The 24,600-nt window shown below is 33.7% G+C and overlaps 2 protein-coding genes, 1 non-coding gene and 1 pseudogene across 6 annotated transcripts; 1 reads left to right on the top strand and 3 right to left on the bottom strand.

Annotated features, from left to right (window-relative positions):
• Positions 1-301: 301 nt before the first annotated feature.
• On the bottom strand, positions 302-6,960 carry LOC133690816 (hevamine-A-like; annotated as a pseudogene).
• A 960-nt stretch (positions 6,961-7,920) lies between these two features.
• On the bottom strand, positions 7,921-9,091 carry LOC133692840 (hevamine-A-like). The gene has a single exon (XM_062113992.1). It carries the CDS (start codon positions 8,920-8,922, stop codon positions 8,026-8,028), a length of 897 nt encoding a protein of 298 aa, XP_061969976.1. The 5' UTR covers positions 8,923-9,091; the 3' UTR covers positions 7,921-8,025.
• A 1,844-nt stretch (positions 9,092-10,935) lies between these two features.
• TRNAL-CAA (transfer RNA leucine (anticodon CAA)) lies at positions 10,936-11,019 on the bottom strand. Its single transcript has one exon. It is a non-coding gene; the product is annotated as a tRNA-Leu (tRNA).
• A 3,654-nt stretch (positions 11,020-14,673) lies between these two features.
• Positions 14,674-23,932, top strand: LOC133692524 (golgin candidate 4-like). Of its 4 annotated transcripts, none has more exons than XM_062113542.1 (15): positions 14,674-15,177; positions 15,716-15,814; positions 16,284-16,376; positions 17,257-17,433; positions 17,804-17,942; positions 18,082-18,146; positions 18,891-19,058; positions 19,169-19,243; positions 19,514-19,660; positions 20,448-20,744; positions 20,848-20,913; positions 21,991-22,193; positions 22,368-22,422; positions 22,840-23,022; positions 23,487-23,932. In XM_062113542.1, exons 1-15 carry the CDS (start codon positions 14,962-14,964, stop codon positions 23,814-23,816), a joined length of 2,313 nt encoding a protein of 770 aa, XP_061969526.1. In that variant the 5' UTR covers positions 14,674-14,961; the 3' UTR covers positions 23,817-23,932. The 4 variants fall into 4 exon arrangements, with proteins under 4 accessions (XP_061969526.1, XP_061969525.1, XP_061969528.1 ...); XM_062113541.1 differs by having other exon boundaries at positions 16,284-16,412; XM_062113544.1 differs by lacking the exon at positions 14,674-15,177 and having other exon boundaries at positions 15,794-15,814; positions 16,284-16,412; positions 17,262-17,433.
• Positions 23,933-24,600: the final 668 nt, after the last annotated feature.

Raw genomic sequence — 24,600 nt, 5'->3', positions numbered from 1 at the left:
GACAGTGTCTTGTCTCAATAAATTATACTGTTTTGAATCTGGCTTTACAGTACAGAATGATTGGTGAGCTTTGACAATGGTTTCAAACTTGAGATGACTTCATTTCAATGCTAGATTACTAATGACCACACAGAAGATGAGGTTTGCTCCAAGAAGTTTCCGCACAAAGAATTTTTTTTTCCCACCAAATTCACATCCAAATCTTTGTCAAATCATCACGTTACACAAACACCATAGCGTTCCTTCTTTGGCATTTACGATGTTCCGATGTTTGGTTGAGGCTTATCACATTATCACCGTGTCACAGTGAAAAGAAAGCAAAAGCGGAGTGCGGAACATGGGACGAAGCAGGGTATGGACATCGAGGAGCTGCACTTGAGTACACCTTCTTACCTTGCATGCTGTATACTGAAAGGAACCTTACAAGATCATCCCATGGCAGGTTTGTTCCTCCTTCGATGTCAGAGTCAATCCCATCCAGAACGGTAGGGCCAAGTGGGCGAGATCTTTGAGTGTATTTGGTATTCTTGTTATTTTTATGGTTGTAATTTAAAAAGATAGTTTAATAAAAATTATTTTTAGTTGAAGTTTGTTTAATAAATTTAAATATTTAATTAAAATTGTGATTGAATAAAACATAATTTTATATATTTTATTAATATACTTTTATATTGAGGTTTGATTGTGAAATTACTTAGAAGGATATATATATATATATATATATATATATATATATATATATATAATTGCAAAATATTGTAGATTTATAATTATAATTACATAACGAAATGAATAATTTTTGTGCATTATGTTTTTTTTATTATCCCATTAAACTATTTGTAATTTCATCGTGTATAAAATCCATACGTGAATGCCTCTACGATCTTTGACTATCTGAGCAAATTACAATATCTGGTAAAAAATTCTTCGGAATAAAATTGAGATTGCGATCATATTAAAAAAAACCACATTATCTTGCGATCTCCTTCTAATATAGTTATGTAAAGCCATTGATGCAACTATAATCTCAACTTGCGTTTTATATGGATAAACATATATATTTTGCAAAATTCTCCATCTCTGCTTCCATACTCCAAAAAAACACCCTATCATATCACGTAGTGATGAGTGTGCACGATTAAACACTTTTTCCTGACCACTTAGTTGTCTACAAAGCCTAAAATCTTCTAAGTGATACCTCTCGTCTTTATAGGAATCTAAATACTCATACTCATTGGGATATCCATCATCAACCAAATAATATTTGCCTGCAAAAAAGAACAACATGTTAATTTTTTTCAATAACTATAAAAGAATATTATCTAACTTCAATTACCAGCTCTTTAATTTATATCAAATCACAACTTTCTAGTGGTTTTGAAAATTTATACTACTATTGTCAATAGCTTTAAGAAAAATACGTGTATCGTGTGCGCTGCCTTCCCATCCTGGCCACACAAGCATGAACTGTATGTCAAAACTATAAGCATTCATGATGTTTTGTGTCGGTACACCTTTTCTTCCAATAAATAAAATTTGATTATCAAATGATATACATGCATGAATATGTGTGTCATCAATTGCACCAACATAATTTTATAGGAAAAAAGAATTGAAGTAATTAGAAAAATTAATAAAATAATTGATATTCATTTAAACAACATAAAAAAAATTAGGTCTTACCTTGAAATATGACATATATCTTGGATTCATTGCAATTTCTCTTGGGGTGTTGGTAAATTATCGATCTACTTGTTTTATGACTTTTACAACAAACAAAATAATGATTTAATGACTTTTTTTATACATCTACTAACAGTTTCATCTAAATGTTGAAATCTCTCCTGCATTTCCCTATTTGATGCCCCTAGTACTATTATATATAGAAACATGATCACATTTTCAATAACGCTCATTCTTCTTGAAGGTTTTAAGTCATAATGTGTTTCTAAATCATTACACAAACTGAACAGAATGGTTGTGTCCATCCTAAACATGTTAACACATTGTTTTCAATGACCTCTTAAAACTTCATTCAACTAACGCATCCTTGTATTGTATGAAACCATACATGGTTCTTTATGCATATAATTAATATAATACATGTCATGCATATAATTAATTTATTCATATCAAATTGTCTCTTTTAAAAAAATTCACCATCATCATCACTTTCATCGTCACCATCATCATTACTATCAACATCGTCGTCGTCGTTGTCGTTTACATCATCATCATCTCCAGCAATAGTAACTGAGACACCATTACCTTCACAACTAGGATAATTAATGTGGTCTACAATGCAGTTCATTACATTATCATAATCATCATCAAAATCTTTGTTAAATATGACATTAAACCATGGATCATCCATATCTTTAATTACATGTAAATAAAAAAATTGATAGATTGTTAATAAAATACCATAAATCCAATTAAATATCATTCAATAAAAAAACAATAAAAAACTTGGGAAGAATAACTTTATCACAAACCTATTAAGACCACAAAGGTATTTTACTTGCTTATAACAAATACAATTGAGATGTTTGTTCTGGAGATAGTTATTTTATTGGAATACATGATAGAAGCATCCCCCATTATATATATAAAAAGTAAATGATGCCTTGCATAAAGAATTTGAATTTGTTTGTCGACATTGCTAAAATAAGCTTATCTACATATCATTTGTACATATTTTGTTTTTAATATAATTGTCTGCACAAATTCTAACATGTATGAGTTGGAAAATTTAAATATGGATGTACTTTTATATCAAATATGTTGTTACTTTCACGTGATTTTTAGCAAATTATTATCCTATCTCTATTATTCAAGATTCTTTGTTCCTATATTTTTGGAATTTTTGCTTATATGGCTGGTTACTTGCCAAAATTTGAACTCTAAAACTATCACATACATCATTTTCAGTGGCAACTTTTGTTAAATAGACATTCATTTGCAGCCTTTGGTCATGCTTCACTTTTGTACATTTTTTTCTTTCATACAATTTAGTGGGGGTAATAAAGCTACTATTATACAAGGCTACCTTCTCTATTTTTTAAAGTATGATATTATATTAACGTCACACACCATAACATGAATACTTTAAAAATTTCCCATCTAAAACTTTGCACTTTAAAATATTTATTTCCACTAATATTCACAACAGAAATACATATTGAGTTATTGAAACAAACATTCATAAAAATAAAAATATTACATATTTATGATAAATAGTTATACTCATTAAAATATTACATGTTTACGTAAAATTAAACAAAATCCAGGTAAACAATGCAATAACACAACATCCGTAAAAGAAAAATTTATTTTGGAACAATAACTAATCTCTTAAATTACAATCCAAATAAAAACAAATACAGGTAACCCAACAGTCCAATAACTCATTTAAAAAGTTCATAACTACAATAACATTTAAATAAAGATACAAAACAATTAAAAATAACCAAAATGAATATGCTCACATCTCATGACTTTAAATGTTGAATTATACAATGAATGAAACCAACTTTTGTAAATAGAAAATATTATTTTCACAACTGTCACCTAATTATTCTGAAAATATAAATGTGTATAAATAAATTATCAAGCATGTCAAATAACATAACACATTAAATTTAGTTAGCACTTTAACATAGTTAATAAATTAAAGCTTTAGAAAAGAAAATCATACCATGTCAACTAAGCATGTTTACTTCGTGCACTTCAACCATTTCAACTTCTTTTCAAGACCACCCATGCTAAACTACATTTTTCTTTTCCTTCTTAAACTCATATACTTTGTAACGAAGTCATAAGAATCATCATCAATTAAAACTCCAGGAATTACGTGGAGCTCAGTAATCACCTCGAGAATACTACAACCTTATTGATTCACATGCAAAGAACTGGAATCATTCCTAGTCGACACACTTTTAAGTAGTTGATCCTACCTTGACAACAGTTGAACGCCAATTCCAGACGTCAATACCAATATGTTTAAATTTTTTTGGCTCCTCTAATTTTCTACATAAAAGAAATAAAAATAATTAATGCAACATCATGTATTAAAAAGAATTATGAAATATGACAACAACAAATGAAATTGTTGGGATCACGAGGAACTAACCTGAATTTTTGCTTTTCACCACTCATCGCTAGCTGAAATTGTTTCTAATTCACTACTCTAGCTCATACCAATTTTAGAAATTAGCTTTTTCCTTATCCTCCAATCCTTTTTGCATCCATCCCATTTAATTTTTAGTTGTGTTTTAATGAATGCATGACCAATTTATTCTTTGAATGATGTTATAAGAAATTTTCATCCTGTTTTATCGAAATAAGTATTAGGTCTTATTCCCACGTCAATGGCCTTAATGCACAAGTCATAAAATATATGCAACATTTTCTTTGTCCAATCAGTCTTATCCATAGATTCAAGACCTTTTATTGTATCTTTTAAAACATTTAACAAAGAAAACAAGTAATGATATCATGTTTATATATGCAAAAATCAGCATTAACATAAACACAAAATACTTATTATAAATAATAAGAAAAAATAAAAAGTATAAAATGCATGTTATAGAACACTTTAGTTTATTGAGTATTTGACAAAGCACACTTTAATAACCCTTCTTTGAGGAAAACTGAAAGCATGAGGTGTTGATACAATATAGTTTTAATAATTTATAAGACAAAACAAAACAAAAAAACAATAGGCTATGAGGAGTAATTATAAAGATGACTATAGGCTTGACACATGCTTGTTTACTATAAAAATATATATTAGGACAATTGGCTTTTGCATAACAAGACACTTCACCACAACTACTCATTCTTGAAATGCAAGGACACTCAAATCAATAGTGTCCTTTCTCTGTTCTTTCCTCGGCTTTCTAGTAATTGAATTTTAAGTTTTGAAACTAACTACCTTATCTATTTGTTGGGTTTATTATTGGAGGAGTAATTGTTCCTGTTAATTTTTTAAAAGTGAATTTTAGTTCTATTTAAGCATTAGATGCCTTTCACAGTGCCTTGTTTCCCTTAATATCAAACTAAAAGCATGAGGGACATATAACAGATCTAGCATCAAAGTCATATAGTACAGATCAAATGATTTTGTTCAAAGAGAATGGGGGTATTAGGCTTTCTTTATTGAACAGAAATGCTTAAAATGATTAATGCAACTTTCCCTCCTTTGTTTCAACCACAACTACTTTACCCAGTTATAGGAAATACTGTTTTCTACAAATCAAACTCAATATGCAATTCAAGACTTTGTTTGTTATAAAAAAATGATTATTTACTTCTCCATGTGAAAAAAAAACCTCAAAACTTCATCAATCATAGAACATCCTAATTCAATCCTTACAAAAAAAATATTACACTTCCTTGCAGCTATATGCAAAAAGAAAATAAAAAAGCAGCAGTTAAATGTAATTATTAGCCGAAATAAAAGGAAACCCATTTTAAAGCAGAAAAAAACCATGTTAATAAATTAATCAAACATACAAAACTCTATAAAACATGAATAATTGCAATAGATAAAAATATTTATTAAGAAAAATCACCTACTTTCAAGAACATGATGCATACGAGTGTAATAGTTTGTAGTTAGTTAACAACACTGACAATTAATCACAATCAAAATAAATAAATGAAGCATCACACAAATTAAAATTTATAGTTAATTAAAATAAATTTTCATATGGAGATAAGAAAGAAACTCACGGTTGATGTTTTTTACAAGAATAGGTTTCCCGACATCTTTACTCTTCTCTCGTTTGAGTTTTCCAAACACGAATCTTCTGTTTATTTTTGCGAACCAAAAAATTAAAGCATTGTTAGAAACATCATATGAAAATCTACGTTGAATTTGATCTAACTTAAAAACGAATGAAGAAGAGGGTGCAAAGATATAAGATTTCAATTTATAGAAAAAAAAACAATGCAGAGCTTATTCTTTGATGAATGAGCTTATATAATCACTGAAAATTACCTTTTGTTAAATGAATCTGATAACCTAAACTCAAAGAAATAGAAGGAGGCAAGTTAGAAGAATATCAAGATGATAGAAAAGAACGAAAAGGAATAACAAGGCTGAAAAAATTTAGGAATGAGATGATAATGATAGAACTCATAAATGGTTAGTAATGGCAGGCAAGATTTTTAGATCAGCGGGTTGTTTTGGTTTTTTTTTTTCCAGTAGTTTTTTTCTTCTTGATTTTTATTGGTGAAGGTGAGAGAGAATGCTTTCAAAAACAAATAAAAATTGCTTTTCAGAAACTGAGGTTCAACCTCAGTTTCTGGTGGAACCCATATATATAAAAAATATGGTTTATATCTAACCAAATACTAAAAATTCATGTTTTAACATAACCTCATCGGCAGCCGCAATGCCAAACATTTTTGAAGAATGTCCCCCTAAGAAGTTGTTCTAAAGGTAAGTTGCTACTTGCTTTGCTTCCTCTTTTGAGGTAAGATAGTTTTAATTTGAAACTTGAATGCACCTCATAATTTTATATTACTCGTGGCCACTTATCAATAATGTTCTGATATCATATTAAAAAATTATTTCAATTTAAATATTTAAATTTTTAAATTATACCCAATAAAAATTTTATATTACTATTTAACATCCTCCTCCTACGAAAAGCACTACCTTGATGCCTTTTGCTTGACATGATTTTATGTTGGAGCTTAATTTTGTGCATTCATTGTTGTATGGATCGCAATGGCTAGCAAGGTTGATCATGGGAGTCTGACCAGTTCTAAAAGTCAACAGGAAAGATAGGTTCACATAGTCGTTGATTCCTGTGGCACAGTCTCCGCCAAGGTGACCTCGTTTCCTTTCTGACCCCATTAGATTGCTATCCACCAGCTTCTGAGCCAACCAGTATTGTCATAATTAAACGATAAGAGGAATGTTAATGAGATTGCTGACCTTGATGCCATCTACTCAAGATATGCAAGTGTTTGACGAGTCACTGATCACTATTCACTACAGTACCTTTTCAAGATTTGCGTGTTGGTGCTTAAACTGTTCTCAAAAGCTTATCGTTTATAGTGGTAACCGAATCCAACACGATGGCCACAAACTTGTTCTATTGTGGAAGAGCGCGTGGCTTAGCAGTCACTTTGTTGCTTCCGGTACGCTGTTGAACGGAGCTGGATGGAGGCATGTAGCTTATTTGAAGACGACAGGTTTTCTCATGTTCAAATATCAATCGTAATGGCCGATGAACTATCCTTATGCGTTGTCTGCTGTTTTGTGGTCGTATATATTTATCTTCTTCTCTTTTTGCACATTGTGGCCATAAAATAATGACTAGCCAGGCCCCATTTGTACGAATGAGTTTGGTAGCTGAATCAACTTTAATGAATTTCAGTGGCTACCAATACTATGGTCTTTGACAGAATATGTGATGGATAAACCAGCAAACTTCAGAGACTTATTTTCACATCTGCCGACAAGTAAAAATAACTAGTGGGTTCTTATTTTTCAAAAGATGTTTGTCAGCTCCTTAAGAAATTGGGATTGAAGCTTGTTCCTCCCACATCGGTATCAATATTTAATTTGAGCATCTTGTGATAAATCAGTTAATAACCGGAAGGTTAAGTGAACAAATAAGGAAAACTCGAGAAGTTAAAAGAAAAATCAGTAACATAGAGAAATAGTACTGTCAGATATCTAATTTGAGCGACAAGGGTCGTCCTTTTTTGTGATCTTGATCTTCGTTTACAATTTCAGTTTTTTCTGCAATGGTATCAATATTTGGATCCAGAGCATAATGCCTTCTTGTATATCAGATGAAATGTTGATTTTGATTAGATTGGCCTTGGACCTATATTCTGCTTCAGTTTGAACGTTATCAAAGGAATTGTTAAGAATTATGAAACCATGAAGAGAGACGCTTCAAAGAAACTAGATACATATGTAGAAGATAGATCAGCATATATGGAAATACAACTTACACCCATCACACAAAACGGCCACGCAGAATTGACAGAAATTTGAGATCAGACATCATTTTTAATCGAAGAACTGTATCCACTTTGATCATCGTAGTACTTGGACCACAGCATCACGCCTCCATACCTGGAAGAGTCCTTAATGGATGGAAGCACGTTTGATGTGAGATCAGGGACAGGAATGAAGCCACTGCCTGCTGCCTCGGGAGATGCAGGCAAGCCCAAGAAAATCTTGCTGGCTGGAATGGCTGAAGTCCATTGTTTCCATGCGTCCTCAAGATTGGTGACCTCACCAGAAGCATATTGACAGGGAGGGTTGTTGTAGAATTGGACCCAAACATAATCGAAAAGACCGGTTTTGAGGGCATTTCCCACCCAAGCATCAGGGAATGGGCACTGCGGAGCTGCTGTTAGGTGCACCCTTTTACCTTTCTTGCTATATGCCGACAGGTACCTTGCAAGATCATCCCAGTAGAGGTTTGTTCCTCCTTCAATGTCAAAGTCAACTCCATCTAGAACAGCAGGCCCCAGGGGGCGGGATGAAGTGTTGCCCCCCAAGAAATTGTTCCACAGATAAACTGCGACTTGCCTCGCATCCTCTGAGGAGGCAAGGTAGTAGCTACCAGCAGCTCCTCCAATAGAAAGCATGACCTTGACACCTTTTGCTTGACATGATTTTATTTCAGAACTTAAGCCGGTACAACCATTGCTGTATGGATCACAATGGCCAGCAAGATTAATCATGGGAGTCTGACCATTTCCGAAAGTTGACAGGAAAGCTAGATTTACATATTCATAATTTCCGGTTGCACAAGTCTCTGCTAGGGTGCCCTCATTTCCATTCTGACCCCAGTAAATTGCTATTCCTCCAGCATCAGAATCTGTTGCCAGTATTAGCAATACCAAGGCAAAAACTGAAAACTTGATTGCTGAATGTAATGCCATCTTAAGCTAGATTCACTAGTCACTTTCAAGTAGTAATGAGGGATAAACAAACTGCACTGCATTGTATTTGAGGAGCATGGCTTTTATAGTATAGGGATGTGATTACTCTAACAACAACAGGTTGTATTCTAATGATGCCTTGCCTTAACAGTTACTTCTTCCCAATCCCTTACCTCTTAATATCACGCAGACTAAATTTTTGAAGTTAAATAGAAATCATCCATTCCAAAAGTTGGCATGTGTGTTAACCTTTAGCCCACTGCCTCTAATTTGTCTTACATTGTTAATCTCTTCTGGAATGAATTTTTAAACTGTAGTGAACAACATATCACATCTTGTTCATCATGAGTGGTTCTGTGCTCCTGTTCGTATCAGATCTCTTGACAAACTCACTCCACAATCATCATTTATAATTGATATGTTCATTGAAAGTTGAAATTCTCCAAGTACAACGTCACCTATAAACTTTCCGAAACAAAAAGAGTAGAACATGTTAAGAGGAAGACCTCAAATGAAGGAGAGTGACTCCCCCACACCCCCCCCCCCCCACCCCTCCCCTCACACACGCGCGCGCGCAAGGCTGACTCTGCCAAACTGACCAATCTTTGCAGAACTGCTGGCATAGATTGTTAGAAATTTATTTTAAAAATCATGATATACACGTTAAAACTTATGGGAAATTATTTTTCAATAAAAATTCTTTAAAATAAAATATTAATATAATTAAAATAAATGGTGAATAAAAAAATTAATTTAAAAAATTCTTGATTAACGTGTTTTTATAAAATCTAATAATTGTACGAAAAATTAAAAAGTCATAAAGAAGTCTAATTAAAATGGGTTTGAGATTAAGCCACATGGGAGCATTTGACTTAGTTCTGGCACGGGCCCAAGCCTCATGTTTGAGTTTACTTCTTCTTCTTCTTTTTTTCAGTTTATTTTGAACTTGAACTTGAATTTATTAAAAATTAATTATTTAATTTATAAAGAATGATTTTTTACTAGTTTCTATAAATGAACAGTATAAATACTAACCTTCTATTTCTTGGACAATTTGTTTTCAAAAAACAATCTCTAGTTTTTAAGGTAAGAAATCATCAATTTTTTATTTTTTCTATGGCGAGTAATTAAGACAAAAAATAAAAATTAATTTTTTTTGTTCTAAAAATCAATATAAACAGAGATTAAAGAGGAGATGTTATACACACTAAATAGTTCCTAATCTAACTTCTTTCCAGTTTTTTCTGCTTTGTTTTGTTCACTCATTCTAGAGTTCAGGTTCAATTTTCGTAGAGTTTTGGAGTTTTTTTCCTTCAGTTCGTGGATATAGATAAGTAGTGTATACCTAATTAAAATGATGATGTTGAAATCCTAATATGTTTATAGACATGTTTATGTTTGCACCAAGAGGTTAATCATGGGAGTCTGACCATTTCCAAAAGTAGTCGGGAATGCTAGGATTAAGTGCTCCTGGTTTTTGGTAGATTTGAGCAAAAAAATTAAAAAAATTAGAAAAAAGTAATTAGAAAAATTAAACAGTAAAAAAAACTAATTAAACCAATTAAAATTTTTTTAAAAAATTTAGTTTTATAAGCCTAAAACCGAAAACCGAACCGAATCCAAACTAAAAAAACTAGAAAAAAACTCAGTCAAACCGAAAAAACCGAGCAAAAACCAAAAACCGAGTTAAATCGATTTGAACCTGTTTTTGTTCTAAAAAACCAAACTAAATTGAAACCGGCTAATTTGAACAATTTTATTTTTTTAAAAAAAATTTTAATTTAATTATTTTTTTAATAAAAACAGAATCAAATCAAAAATAATAATCACTAGTACTTTCAGGTGATGTAAGTATGCGCTAAGGTGCCGTCGTTTCCATTCTGACCCCAGTAAATTAGAAACAATGCTAGAAACCTTGTTAATATCGAAACTTGGGCTATGGGAAAATCATTGTCCCAGCTATGAAAGCGCAGCCCAACAAAACTGAAGAAATATCAAAATGTTCGAAAAGATTGTCAGAAGTGGGATTTGAACCCACGCCCTCTCACGAGGACCAGAGCTTGAGTCTGGCGCCTTAGACCACTCGGCCATCCTGACCTTATTGTGTCCATGTACACTTTTGTATTATATAGATGTTATTATTACCTTTTCCTCTTCTTCTCCAAAGGATTGTAATTCAATTGCATGATTTTGTTTTCGTATTTAACCAGAAATGTGGAATTCATTTCACAATTTGGGACTTGGGAGTGACCTCAGATTTGTGGAATTTGAAAAAGAGGCACGTACAGATTACTTGTTCTCTTTCAATTTTATTTGCCTATCAAAAATACATAATTCATAATGTTCTTGTTCTTGCTAAAACATTAAAGATAACTGTTATGTTTGTATGTGACCCAGTGGCCAAACAATTGATTCTGAATCGCTTGCTTGATACAATACCTCTGTGGCACTCGTGATCACAGTGCTTGTTGAATTGAAGGAGTAAAGAATATGATAGCAATTTCTTTTTCCATGAAATCTTTAACTCGTCAATCCTCTCTTTGTATCAAGTTGTGAAATTGGAAGCAAGTAGCAATGGTAGTTGGGTTAAAACAATTTTTTCCGCAATTAGTTTCTTGCTTGATAACTCTAGCCATCTCTCTCTCTCTCTCTCTCTCTATATATATATATATTAGATATAGACAATTCCTTATACAGTTATACGGCATTGAATCCATCTCTCTCTATACTCTTGTAATGTCATAGTATCTATTTGTACCTTTTATTATGGTTGGTTGTATGCAGGACATTTTCTCCCAGAGGAGGATGACAAGTTTCTTGGGAGAGTTCGAGCTGTGGTTGAGGAAGAAGAGCACCAAGCAATGGCTGCAGCTGAAATAGATGCTGCCAAGGGTGCCATTGCAACCGCTGGGGAATCTAGGAAAGCAATCCAGAGTAGTGGGTTGCACTCAAAAGTACAAGTGATGATAAAGATGGAACGAGTGAAAGTAACGAAGATGAGAGCAAGGAGAATTTAGGCTCTGCTGCAGTGCGTGCTCCATCTGAAGAATGAGGACTTAAAGGTCAAATCTATGGCGAAGCATATGATTCTGTAGCAAATTTACCAATTGGATTCTACCACTATTATCATGGCAGGAATAATGATATGTGCACACTTATCGAGGTGATTTTCAGCTACTTCTTCAACTGATTTCTTACACTTTGCAGGATACATCGTTTCTTATAGAATGTAAGATGAGAAAATAACCCGTATGAAGATATCAGCATCTGGATGTCGTGATGCGTCAATTTTTCTTTTAATCCTATTACATGTTAACAGTTTCCTCCAATCTAAGCTTCTTTTTGGAGAAAAATTCCTCTCCAACCTTTTTCTGTCCATGATCCAGAGTCCTCTTAGCTTTCACAAGAATGACAGATATGCTCTAACCTAGCCTGGCCAATTCCGAGAGCAGCGACGGACTTTCTTCAAGGTGGCTATGCTGATCTTCATCAATTTACTCAATAAATTTACTCAAAGTCTATGTTGTACCTTTTAAAAAAACCAACTACACCTCTTAAAAAGATTATCTTCATGAATGATAACATGAAACCTCACAAGGAAGAGTGACTAATCTCCTACCGTTCTTATCCGTTTATGTTGATCTTCATCAATTTACTCGACAAATAAGAACACTTACTGAGGTTATCATGGCCACTCAAGAGCAACTCAGATCCATCCCACTACACACAACACCATCAGTGGTACGACCTGTTCCACTTGTGCAACCTGTGCACAAGCAGCTTCACTTCCTAAAAAGAACGGGACAAAACGATGTATAGGAAAGCAAGCAAGAATGCTGTCATGACACTACCATGCCAAAGGAGTAAATCTTCTAGAAAGGCATTTTTCTCATGACGATATGATGCAAGTCGAGGGATAAGGCCACAACTAGCCATGGCCATAGCACTCGTTACCGCCTTGACTCCCCCTTTATTATCTTATTCAAGTGATCCTGAACATAAAGGATCCCGACGAGAAGCAAACCGTGCAGGAGATTCATTGATCTGCCATGATATGCTGAACACCCGTATTCCAAAAGATTATGTAGCTGCAAAAACAAACTTGAACTATTATGATGGTCTTATGGACTATAGATGTAACGACTCAGAATTTTTTTATGAAATTAAAATACTTTGAATGATCAAAATCATGTATAATGAAAAAAAAAAATACAAGTGATATCGTTATTATTTTTAGTACAACTATAGTATATCTTATTACATGAAAGTCTGAATTGTAACGTCAAAGTTACGGTGAAGAAGAAAATATACTTGTACATTAAGAATGTAAAAAATAGAGGAAGTACATCTGTTTTCAATATTATTATTAATTTTATAATATGTATTTACATTATGATAATTTTAGTTCATGTTTTAAAGCATTCATATTCATCAATTAATTATTCTTATTACATGCAACTCGTGTGTTTTGACACTCTTTTAACTTCAATTTCAATTAAAACTTACTATCACAAAAGTATATCTCTATTCATAGTATTTCTCCGTTTCTTCGACATAATTCATTCCCACCTCCAAAGCATAATTCATTTGTTATCATTTCTGCTCCAAAAACATAATTCATTTGCTATCATTTTTTCTCTGAAGGCATAATTCATTTTCCATACATCGCATTGTTTTTTAAAATTTATTTGGAATGATCAGAATTTTTATATCTAGCCTGATAGCTGGCCTTATTCAAGATTTGACCGGATCATCTATATCAATTTTGGTTTTTTGAAAATTAAAATGATATTATTTTAGTAAAAAAAATAAAAATTAATAATTTACAACTAAATTTTATCGGGTCAATCAAATCACTCTAAATTTTAATTTTTTTTTAAATTTAACCCAGTTTCAGCTCTGGATTAAACTGCCAGAACGGCTGAATTTTAAAATTATGCTTGTGATAGCTTAGATATCATTTTTTACGAAAAATATATAGACTCGAAGGGTAGTGCTGCCGATATAGTTGAAGATTATTTTAATACACGATATTTTTTTTTAGAAGATCCATCGGTTAAGAACTAGTTTTAAGAATAAAATCAATTACATTAATAATTTTTCCGACCTTTCGTAGTTAATCTACGCATTTAAATTTCAAAATCAAAACTGCAGCTGAAAAAAATATTAGATGCTATGACATATATGTTATTTTATTTTATAACCTATAGGTTGTTGAAATCTTTCACCCATTATATGGTAAAAAAATCAACCAATTTTATACCTTATTTGGAATCTTTACTATACTTGGATTTAATTATAATTTATAATTGAAATTCAATTGATAAAATAAATAAATTTATATTTTTTTAAAAATAAAATTGAATTCAATTTTTTTTTATATTATTCTTGCCACCTTCATCTTATTTATTTAAAGAACTTAAGAGAAAGATAAATAATATTTTGGAGAAGGCAGTTTTAACATTAATTCTTTATTTTTAGTATAGAAATTTATTTTTATAATAATTTTTTTAAAAAAATTAAAATTTAGTTCTTTATACTTAAGATATTTTCAAATATAAAATCTCAATTAAATTCAATACAGACTACAGAGGATACAAAGAAACTGTGTTTCTCAAAAGAAGAAGAAAATGCAACCATTTTGTTTTTCCTTTGCAAATAAACAAATTTAAGTCTTTAATTACTGGAGAGGTAAAAAATTAAACAGATGACAGGTACACTGTATTTAACTTGAAGACCTTCACCCCGTCGCCTTTCCACTGGCCGGTAAGAATTACAAGAGACAAGGGACCATACCAGCGCCTCAAAATCACAATCACGTTAACTAACAAGAGATTCACTGCCTTTCTCACGCAACGCAGTTTTTCATAAATTGGTCTTTTTCATTAAAAATCTTCTTCTTCTTCTTCTTTTTTGCATGCACCTTTCCATTTCAGATCTACCTGCAAAATCCCCCATTCTTCTCTCTCTCTAAATTCACAACTCCTCTATTTGTATCATTACTACTGTAATTTTATTTTTCAATTCCTCAATTCCTCAATGATGTGGAGCTCGATTGAGAATTTGAAGCAAAACCTAAATAAGATTGCACTTGATGTGCATGACGACGACGACGACGAACTCGAGATCCATGCCTCCAGCAATGGATACGATTCTCCGGTCTCTGAACGGAGGAACTCGCACCGTTTCGCGCATTCGAAGTCGGTTTCACGGTCTCTAGGTGCGAATGGGAATGGCTCACCGTACAATTTTGAGGTATTTGTTGTTTAATGTGTTTCCGTGATTGGGTTTTTGATAGCTGTTTATGCTTGGCTCCAAAAGAACACGAACTTGATATTAATTTTCATTGTTTTGAATTTTGATTAAGAAACAAGGAAATCTAAGAATTATCGTGTTTCCGAATTCATTAGGGATTATGCGATCCCCACTTCAGTTAGGTATAAAAAGTGCACTGCAATATAGTTTATCTTTTAATTGAATCACCATGAGATATTAATCTTGTCGTATTCTCCAAATCATTGGCAACGTTAATAACCTGCTAGAAAGCAGGCAAGCTTAGGTTTTGCTCAAGGCTTGTGGTTGATTAGCTTAGAAGTATTTGGATCAGTGATAGCTGTAAATGGAAGTAATTTAGGTTGAAAATGTTTATTTGCGAAGAAAGGTTAAATGAGTTGATTTTCTTGACAAGTTGATGTTAGTAGCGATCTAGTTTTGACTTAGGGCGGGGTTTTATGTAATGAGGAATACGTGGTTAGTTGATTTGGTGTTTGCTATTGTTTTTTGCTTCTTGTAGATTGAACAATACAAAGCACAAATCAAAAGGCTTCAGGAATCTGAGGGGGAGATTAAAGCACTATCTATTAATTATGCAGCTATATTAAAAGAGAAGGAGGTACATGGTCAATGGCCCTTTGTTTGATTTTCATTTTTTTTTTGGTGCAGAAAATAAATTGATTTCTTGGCTAGTTGTTGCCTTTTCTCATTACTAATGAAATACCAAAAATGAAAATTATTTACTGAGGAACGATGAGAAGATCCAAGTCTGTTCTGCACATTGAAATGCTATGTCCTTTTTTATTTATGCTGTACCTTCACATTTTATTGAAGGAAAATTATTTTCTGGCAAGACATGACATGTCCAGAATTAATATCCAATACTTTTCATTTCATAGTTATTGACCCTGTTTCTGTTTACTCTTTGGGCATTCATTATAAACAAATGCTTATCACGATCATTCTCTAGGATTCTAGTATATAGTTTTGGCTCACTAGCTCTCATTTAACATCCCCTAGTTCTGTTAGTTCTATCTCGAAGGGCCTTTGAAAACTAAATCTGCTTCTCTTCTATCCCAATTTCACAGGACCAGATTTCTAGATTGAACCAAGAAAATGGTTCACTGAAGCAAAATTTGGATGCAACAAAGGAGGCTCTTAATGTGTCGAGAACTGAGCATGTAAGAATATCAACAAGTAGCATCAATGCTATTAAGGTGGTTATTCAAATCTCAATTAAAACTCATTATTTGAATTGAAAGTTTGATCTATTTGGTCTGTGCTGATTATGTCTCATAATTTGCTTCCATTATATATAAGTAAACTTGACGGCGTGATACTGTTTGATGTTATTTTTGCTGCAGGTATTGTGCATAGCTTATGACCTGAGTAAAAGCTAGTTTGTATAGCTTATGTACTAAGTCTTGGTACATGGTTATCTGACCAGCGTAATACACCCCTCTTTATTGAGTTGTTCTCCAGTTGGCCACTAAGTTTGCTCAATTAATAATTGTAGAAACCGGGGACCAACCAATTTAGTACTTCTGTGGGATTTAACACAATACAGTTTTGACCACCTTAACATTTGAATAGAAACAATGTATGATGCTGATTTTTCATTCTTCATTGTTAAGTACTAGTTAGGAGCGAACATATAATCACATCACTTGCAACACCACTCTTGACATAAAATATCTAAAATCATATTACTTGATTTCTTTACTGTTTTTATCTAGATACAAGTGAATCATAGATGTGAAGCATAGGTTAAGCTTGCAATTGATTATTTTATCTTACTAAATACCTATTTCAGAATTATGCCAACCTCATGTATTTCCTTTGTCTATCATGCAATAAGCTGTCTTGGATGACATCTTTTTAATCTGGAACTTGACCTGCCTCTCTCTCTCTCTCTATTCAGTTTTTGGCTTTATTGTTTTGTGAAAAATATATGTTTCTGAGCATGATTCTCCTGCTATGGGATTGAAATACCATGGTATATGTTCTGTATTGTTTTTCCTTCCAACAAGCTACGAAGCATAGGCTGATATTGTTTTACAGGGCAGTGGTGACCAGTCACCCAAACGACCACATAAATCTGCAAATCAAGCAAAGAACCGTGGTTGTAATCAAATACAAAATGGGCTCTTTCCAAAATATGATGGAACAGGCAATGGAATATTACATGATGTTCAACCTGATGTGATTCAGAGTAAGATGGAAGCCAAGAAGGACAAGGTAATGACACATTGCACCCTGCTCTGTTCTTTAAGAATATGCCACTTGGGAGGTTTGTAAGAGGATTGTTATTGTCAGTTGTATAGCCTTGCCTGCTCTACATGCTGATTTTGTTTATAAAGTTTATTCCCAATTTCAAATTTGTGGGCGTATCCCTCTCCCCCTTTCTTTTCCATTTTTTTTTCTATTTGCTACATGTATTGCAATACAAATATGTTTTTTCCTGATTGTTTTGTCGTGTTCTGATTGATGAACGAACTCAGCAGTAGATCACCCATTTTGTACTTGTCTACTGCCAGATCATGTTTTTCATTCTGTATTTGGGTTTTAAATGAATGAACTTGACAACAGATATATGAATGCCTTCTAGGAGCTTGTAGATTTACTGGAGGAGAAAAATAGGTCCCTGGCAGCAATGCAAGCTACTCATGAGTTGCAAATAAAAGAGCTTAGAACTGAACTTGAAAAGGAACGCGACAAATTAGCAAATATAGAGCTAAAATTGCAAGGTGTGACTCATCACTTTAAATAACTAGTGTGATGTTCTCCTTTTTCATTTTTGAATTCTTCTTGATTTTGCATGAATTACTAACTAAAATTTTACGCTCTTTTCTGCCTTTTTGTTTGCTGTCTCCAACACTTATTCAGAGGAACAAAGTTTGAACAAATCTTTTCAGGAGGAGCTCAGGGTTCTAAAAATAGACAGGCACAAAGTGAGTGCAATTTTATTTCATGATTCTGTGGCTCTAGTGAACATTTTTCTCAACTGTTGCTTATGGACCATGTCTTAAGGTTCAAGCTTATTGCACCAGTCACTGTTAGTGAGATATTGTTGATACTTAGATCTTTTCTTGCCCATCTTGAGGGTAATGAGATTGAACTTGGTGTTTGTACTTTATATAGGTAGTTTAATTGCTCCAATTTTCCTGACTGGGAGGTACAGGGATTTTTTATGGCTCTTGAGAAGGCTGAGTGCATTAGTTTACAGGAACGGCCTATTTATTGCTATTTTTTTTATGGGAAAACAGACATGGATAGTTGGAATGCCTTACAATATTAGATGCTCATAATTTCAACAGAATATGATGCCATGCCTACATTCACGTTTATTCTTATTCTACTTTGGTTTCTTTCTTCTTTCTTTGTCCTTTTTATTAAGCACTCATGGAATTTAGGAGTTTCTGGAAATATGGATGTTCTGTATTGCATATTTAAAATCTCTGTACTTTTATAGAATATAGTCATGTACATGTTTCTTGAATATCCCATTACTTCCTGTCAGTTTAGGATGACCTTATGTTTCTTTTCTTTATACTATTGTATGCTTCTGGAAATCCTTCTTATGTTACATCTTCTTTTTCTTACTATGCATTAATATTCATTACTTTTTATATTTTCCTTTTGATTTGAGCTCTGACTTGTGTGTTCTTTATTTGGCATGTTTTCTCCATTTACAGACCTCAATGGATGTGAACAAAATTCATGATGAATTGAATGAAAAAACATCAGAGATAAGACGATTGCAGATGGAGTTGAGTAGGTGGGAAGATGCAGATCCCAATGACAGTGTTAAGAATTTGAAAAGAGTCATTGCGACCCTAGAGAAGGAGAATGCTAATCTCAAGGCTAGTTTCATTTCAAAATGTTATCCATGCAAGCAGTGTGCCATGTATGTCACAGAATTCACAATGCTTTTGCCATGTTGGGTTCCTTAACTTCTCATCTCCTATTGTAGATGGCGAAGAATGAACTTGAGGCTGCTTTGCAAAGGAGCAGGAACTCTTCTCCTGACAAAACTTTTCCAGATGAGGTGATTTTACTGGACTATCTCTCTCTCTCTCTCTCTCTCTCTCTCTCTCTACACGCACTTGTATGGGTGCACGCCCTCAAGTGCCCACACACGGGGGCATCTACCTATTTCTCATGCACACATGTGGTGGTTAGTTGAGAGAGAAAGCTATAATATCAGCAATTCTCGCTGCCCATGCTTCCACACTTCTTTTGTTTATTCGATTACACAAATCTTTACTATTGGTATCATAATCATCCTCATCCTGTCTGTCATTAATTTTTTTCCCAGAAAGCGGATTCAACCACAACTTCTCCTAGAAAGGAGGAAGTGGAGCTATTGTTGCAAAAATTGGAAAGAGATTTGAAGGAAACATGCCATGAAAAGGACAAAGCATTGCGAGAATTGGCCCGTCTCAAGCAGCATTTGTTGGAAAAGGTTGCTATCCTAAAATTTCCATTTCCTATTTTAATATCATGTCTCCATTACTTTAGTTTATTGTTCCAATCAGTCATTTACCTTTGCTTATTTTTCAAGTTTCATTTTACAGTTCTGATATGCTGCATCATAAAGTGCTCTCTCTTCTATAAAACTGACATGACCTTAGAGATGTAAATGACCAACTGTGCTACATTATTTAAAAATGATGAGAAATGATGGCCAGATGATATAATTGCAATCACTGGTATACTTATACAATTATGGTTAATATTACAGGAAATCTCTGGACACAGAATTTAACTAGCGCATACATTCGTTATGATTGATTGTTGCACTTCAAGAGTTCTAGAGCTATTTTGATATGTTAGTTCAATAATAAATTCAACTTCATTTCCATAATCTGGGAACATTTCAAACCCATGTGTCAAAGTTTTGAACTATTATATGTGGCAAACATGATTCAATGGTTTCTCATCTGGAATCTTTTGGAGATGCATTGATATTTTAGTAAATTCAGTTTCCTATGCCAAAATTGTCTCTCCAAATATTCACGCCGAAGCTTATACCATGTACTCATGTCTGCTGTGTCAATTCTCTTATGTTGACATATTTGTGTTCTTGAACGTGTTGAATTAGCGGCTCCATATAAAGATAATGAAATGTATGATATTTGTCTTGGTATTATTTGTGTTTTTTTTTTTTGGATCTTGTGATCCTTTGCATATTATAAAACTAAATTCAGGCTATCAAGTTTTCTGTCCTTAAAACTTCTTCTGCTGTCTAGGAGTCTGAAGAATCGGAAAAAATGGATGAAGACATAAAGATTGTTGAAGAACTTCGTCAGAGTAATGAATATCAGAAGGCTCAAATATTACATTTGGAGAAAGCTCTAAAGCAGGCAATTGCAGGCCAGGAGGAAGTCAGAATGATGAGCAACAATGAAATCCAGAAGTCCAAAGAAATGATTGAAGATTTGAATAAAAGACTTGCAAACTGTATGAGCACAATAGAATCAAAAAATGTTGAACTTCTAAATCTTCAAACTGCTCTTGGGCAGTATTTTGCTGAAGTTGAAGCAAAGGTAATCTTCGCTTCCATTTCCTTCATGTTCTGTTGGTCTTGTAGTCTCTAAATTGTTTTGTTTTTAACTATTCTTCTTATTGCTGTTATTATTACTTTCTCAGGAATATTTGGAGCGACAGTTGGCTTTCACAAGAGAAGAATCAGCTAAGCATTTTCAACTTTTGAAAGTATGCCCTTACCTTCCTTCTTCTTCCGAGTATTATTTGGTTGTTTAAAGCTTTAAATTTTAAAGTTGTCAAACTGCTCATGTTACTTCAGACTGTATGGTTCATAAAGGTTACTGAAAATCCTTAATTTTTTTATGTATGATATTTTTAGTTTTCTAAATGTCTTATGATATGAATTAGATGTCTTCATACTTGCGTAACTGGAATTTGATGTCTGTATTATGAGCAACGTCAGATTATCCTTTTAGAGGGATGTTCTTACATGAATGTACAAAGTTTATTGGCTTCTGCAAGGTTTTGTAGCATTGGACTAATGTTATAAGCCACATGCACAACCTTATCTGCTGATGGTGCAATTGAATTTTGTCTTTGAGTTTCCTTGATAAGATTTTTCTTTTATTTTGAGAAGAAAATCTTCTTATGCTGTTGAAAGGTCAAAGCATTTTACCCGTTGAATGTTCAAATCCTTATCAAGGTATTTTTGTTATCATATCCATTTCGAAGTATCATTACGAGTTCCTAATTTTTCTTCATGAATTAAGTTTCTGTTCTGATAAGGTTTTGAAGTCTTGGATGAGATACTCTCATGTGCACAGCATTATCTATAGGCTGTGCATTCAAATTTTGTCATTGAATTTGTTCCGTTGGAATTTACTTTGACTATTTTTGGACTCAAATTGTCATTTAATTTATCTGATTAATTTTGAAAGGAGGTACTTTGGTACCCTTTTGTTTTCAAGCTTGTAGTATGTCTATAGGCTGTGCATTCAAATTAAACAATAATATTTACAGAATAAAGTAAAACATTAGTTTCCAGGTTGGCAAAACGAAATGGAACATGCACTGGCTTCAAGCAATATTCAAAGGCCAAATGCAACAGCAACTTCATTCTTAACAAAACTCAGGAACCTGTAATGTTGCTGTAAAATGCATACAAAAACAAAAATACACTACAAGCACTTGAAAACAAAAGGGGGGAAAGCACACACTTTAAATTAGATTCTCTTTTCAAAATTAATCAGATTAATTCAATGACACACCCATTTTCTGGAGAGTAATAAGCCTTGATCCGTTCAGGAAGCAGAGAGAGGGACAGAGGAAGCAAAGAGGGAGAAAGAAGTAGTTTTGGCTAAGCTTTCAGATACCGAAAGAAAGTTTGCAGAAGGGAAGAGCAGAGTGAATAAGCTCGAGGAAGACAATGAAAAACTCCGTCGTGCTGTTGAACAGAGCATGACCAGACTTAATAGGATGTCCATGGATTCTGATTTTCTGGTGGACAGGTTAGCCTGTTTCTTTTGTGATTCGGATTTTTGATTATTTTTTTGTATCCCAGTCTGCTACTTAGTTATAAATGGGTTACATCACAGCTGCAAGTTATTGAGATAGCTTATACATGTATCCATCTTTGGGATTGGGAATATCAAACCATAACGGAAGACTGGCTTTTGTTGCAGGCGCATTGTGATTAAATTACTAGTGACCTTCTTCCAGAGAAACCACAGCAAAGAGGTATGGATTTCTGAGTACAGCTGAACAGGATAGAAGATTAAACAAAAAAGATACTCAATTTTCAATGTTATGTTTGTCAGCAATATTTAGTCCCTGCTATACCATGCAGGTAGTTTGTTGTTATATTTTCATTTAGTAGCTTAACCACTGATACATCTAGGCATTCCTATCCATCTCTTCAAGAAGGAAATTGTTACCCTAAGTAAATGTGTGTTTTTTTCGTGGTTTGCTGTAGAACCTTTTGGTTAAAAGACATCTCAAGTTCAACAAATCTTTATTTGGAAAGAATCGATATTTTATTGCTGATCTCACATAGCATTGCTATTGTAATTGCTTGAAGGCTTATTGCTTTGGATTCTCATCACTTTAGACACCCATATCCAATTTGACATGGTTTATGCTTGTGGTGGGTTCCAGGTTTTGGATCTTATGGTTCGAATGCTTGGGTTCTCTGATGAAGACAAGCAAAGAATAGGTGCAGCTCAACAAGGTGGCAAAGGTGTTGTTCGTGGAGTTTTGGGGCTACCTGGTCGCCTAGTTGGTGGAATCTTGGGAGGAAGTGCAGCTGATGGTCAGACAAATTTGGCATCTGATAACCAGGTTGGTTGTTGTACCTCGTTCCTGATGTTTAATTACTGACCTGTGATTAAGTGTGTGATAATTTTATAAGCTTTTTGATCTTCTTGTACAAGTAGCTTTATTTTCACTCCTCTTTCTAGGGTCTCATACACAGTGTGTCCTTCAGACCATAATAATCTGGGGTACCATTGAGACAAGTGGCGGGTTACTCGAGGTCTGCGCAGTTATTGATTGATTTTTGAGCTCATCATTGAGCTTATGTTAGTGAAACTTGAATAGAATAGAGTCTGTTAGCATCTGAATAGAATAGCCTCTAGTCAGGCATGGACAGTGCATGCATGAATTTAGCTGGTAGGAAAGGATGTGTACTTCCCGTCCTTAAAAGATAACCAGCTTTCTCACTATCATTTTTTCACGTGTATATTTTGCTTGGTGAGAAGTGCAATGAAAGTGCAAATTTTCATCTCAAGTATATGTCTTTACAGTCCTTTGCAGATATGTGGGTTGATTTTCTACTCAAGGAAACTGAAGAAAGGGAAAAGAGGGGATCTGGGCAAGAAGATACAGGCAAATCCTATGAAGATTTGCAAGGAAGGAGTCCAAATGCTGCTGGGGTTGGTTCTCCGGTGCCCGACCATGGAACTAGCATATCTGGTATTGCTGGACCAAAATTTTCTCCAGCACAAAATTATGGTCCTATAGCCCCTCGAGGAAATTTACCACCATTTGCGCAGTCTGATTCCGAGTTCTCAACAGTTCCTTTAACATCCTTCGACAACAGTTCTCGGATTTCAAGACTATTCACTAAACACTGAGAAATACGTGGAATCATGTAATTAAATCAAATGTATAGATTGTTCATTGATGTTGTAACATGCCATCCGGTTCAGCCAATTCTTTCACAGTAACGAAGAGTTTTCATTTTTACTCCGATGGCTATCTTGTGTTCATTTACCAATTAACTATGTTAGCTTTCTGCCAGTTTACATAATAAACTCACGATTCATTCACTCCATCTTAGTGGCAGAATGCAATATACCCCCGCCCCTGTTTTCATCTAGTGTAAATGTACGTTGTCGTCTAAACAACTCCAGTTGAAATGTTCAAAATCCACCCGATCTATCTCTGATCTTGGAGGTGCGGCGGTGCTGATCTTAAGCATTGCCATGTTAATTGAACTTTAAAGTTTCGGCTGTGCCACTGAGGAACTGGTAGCACTGGCCGAGATGAAGGTCAGCGCCAATTAAAATCTCATAGACGATTCCTGTTTTCAACCCGCGGCTAATATGAGCTCAAAGTTTCCTTCCTTCACAATTCCCGAGACTTTCTTCGTGCCACATCTCATTACACAGGGAACTTAAAATGATTCTGATTTATTATTATTCCATCCTCTCATTTGTCGTTTTGCCGCCTTCTTTTCTATCACTTTCTTGTTTTTTCTTCTCCGTAGAATTTGAAATATTATTCATTTTATATAACCAATTTGTAAACATTATTGCCGTCGAATCAGTATCAAAACCAAAAAGAGAAAAATGTCTGCTCTGTCATAGTTTAACTTGAGCAGCACCTGTAAAACCACCCATGAAAGGAACCGGATGC

The sequence above is a fragment of the Populus nigra genome, chromosome 4 (genome assembly GCF_951802175.1).
Source record: "Populus nigra chromosome 4, ddPopNigr1.1, whole genome shotgun sequence".
Lineage (NCBI taxonomy): Eukaryota > Viridiplantae > Streptophyta > Magnoliopsida > Malpighiales > Salicaceae > Populus > Populus nigra.
The sequence above is the reverse complement of the archived record's forward strand: the minus strand, read 5'-3'. Positions and strand labels throughout refer to the sequence as shown.

Bases quoted from the DNA above. Each gene is read 5' to 3' on its own strand.
- LOC133692840 (XM_062113992.1), bottom strand. From the start codon at position 8,922: ATGGCATTACATTCAGCAATCAAGTTTTCAGTTTTTGCCTTGGTATTG.
- LOC133692524 (XM_062113541.1), top strand. From the start codon at position 14,962: ATGATGTGGAGCTCGATTGAGAATTTGAAGCAAAACCTAAATAAGATT. The intron at 15,178-15,715 runs GTATTTGTTGTT...TGCTTCTTGTAG, and splicing joins GCTCACCGTACAATTTTGAG to ATTGAACAATACAAAGCACA. The intron at 17,943-18,081 runs GTGTGACTCATC...ACACTTATTCAG, and splicing joins TATAGAGCTAAAATTGCAAG to AGGAACAAAGTTTGAACAAA.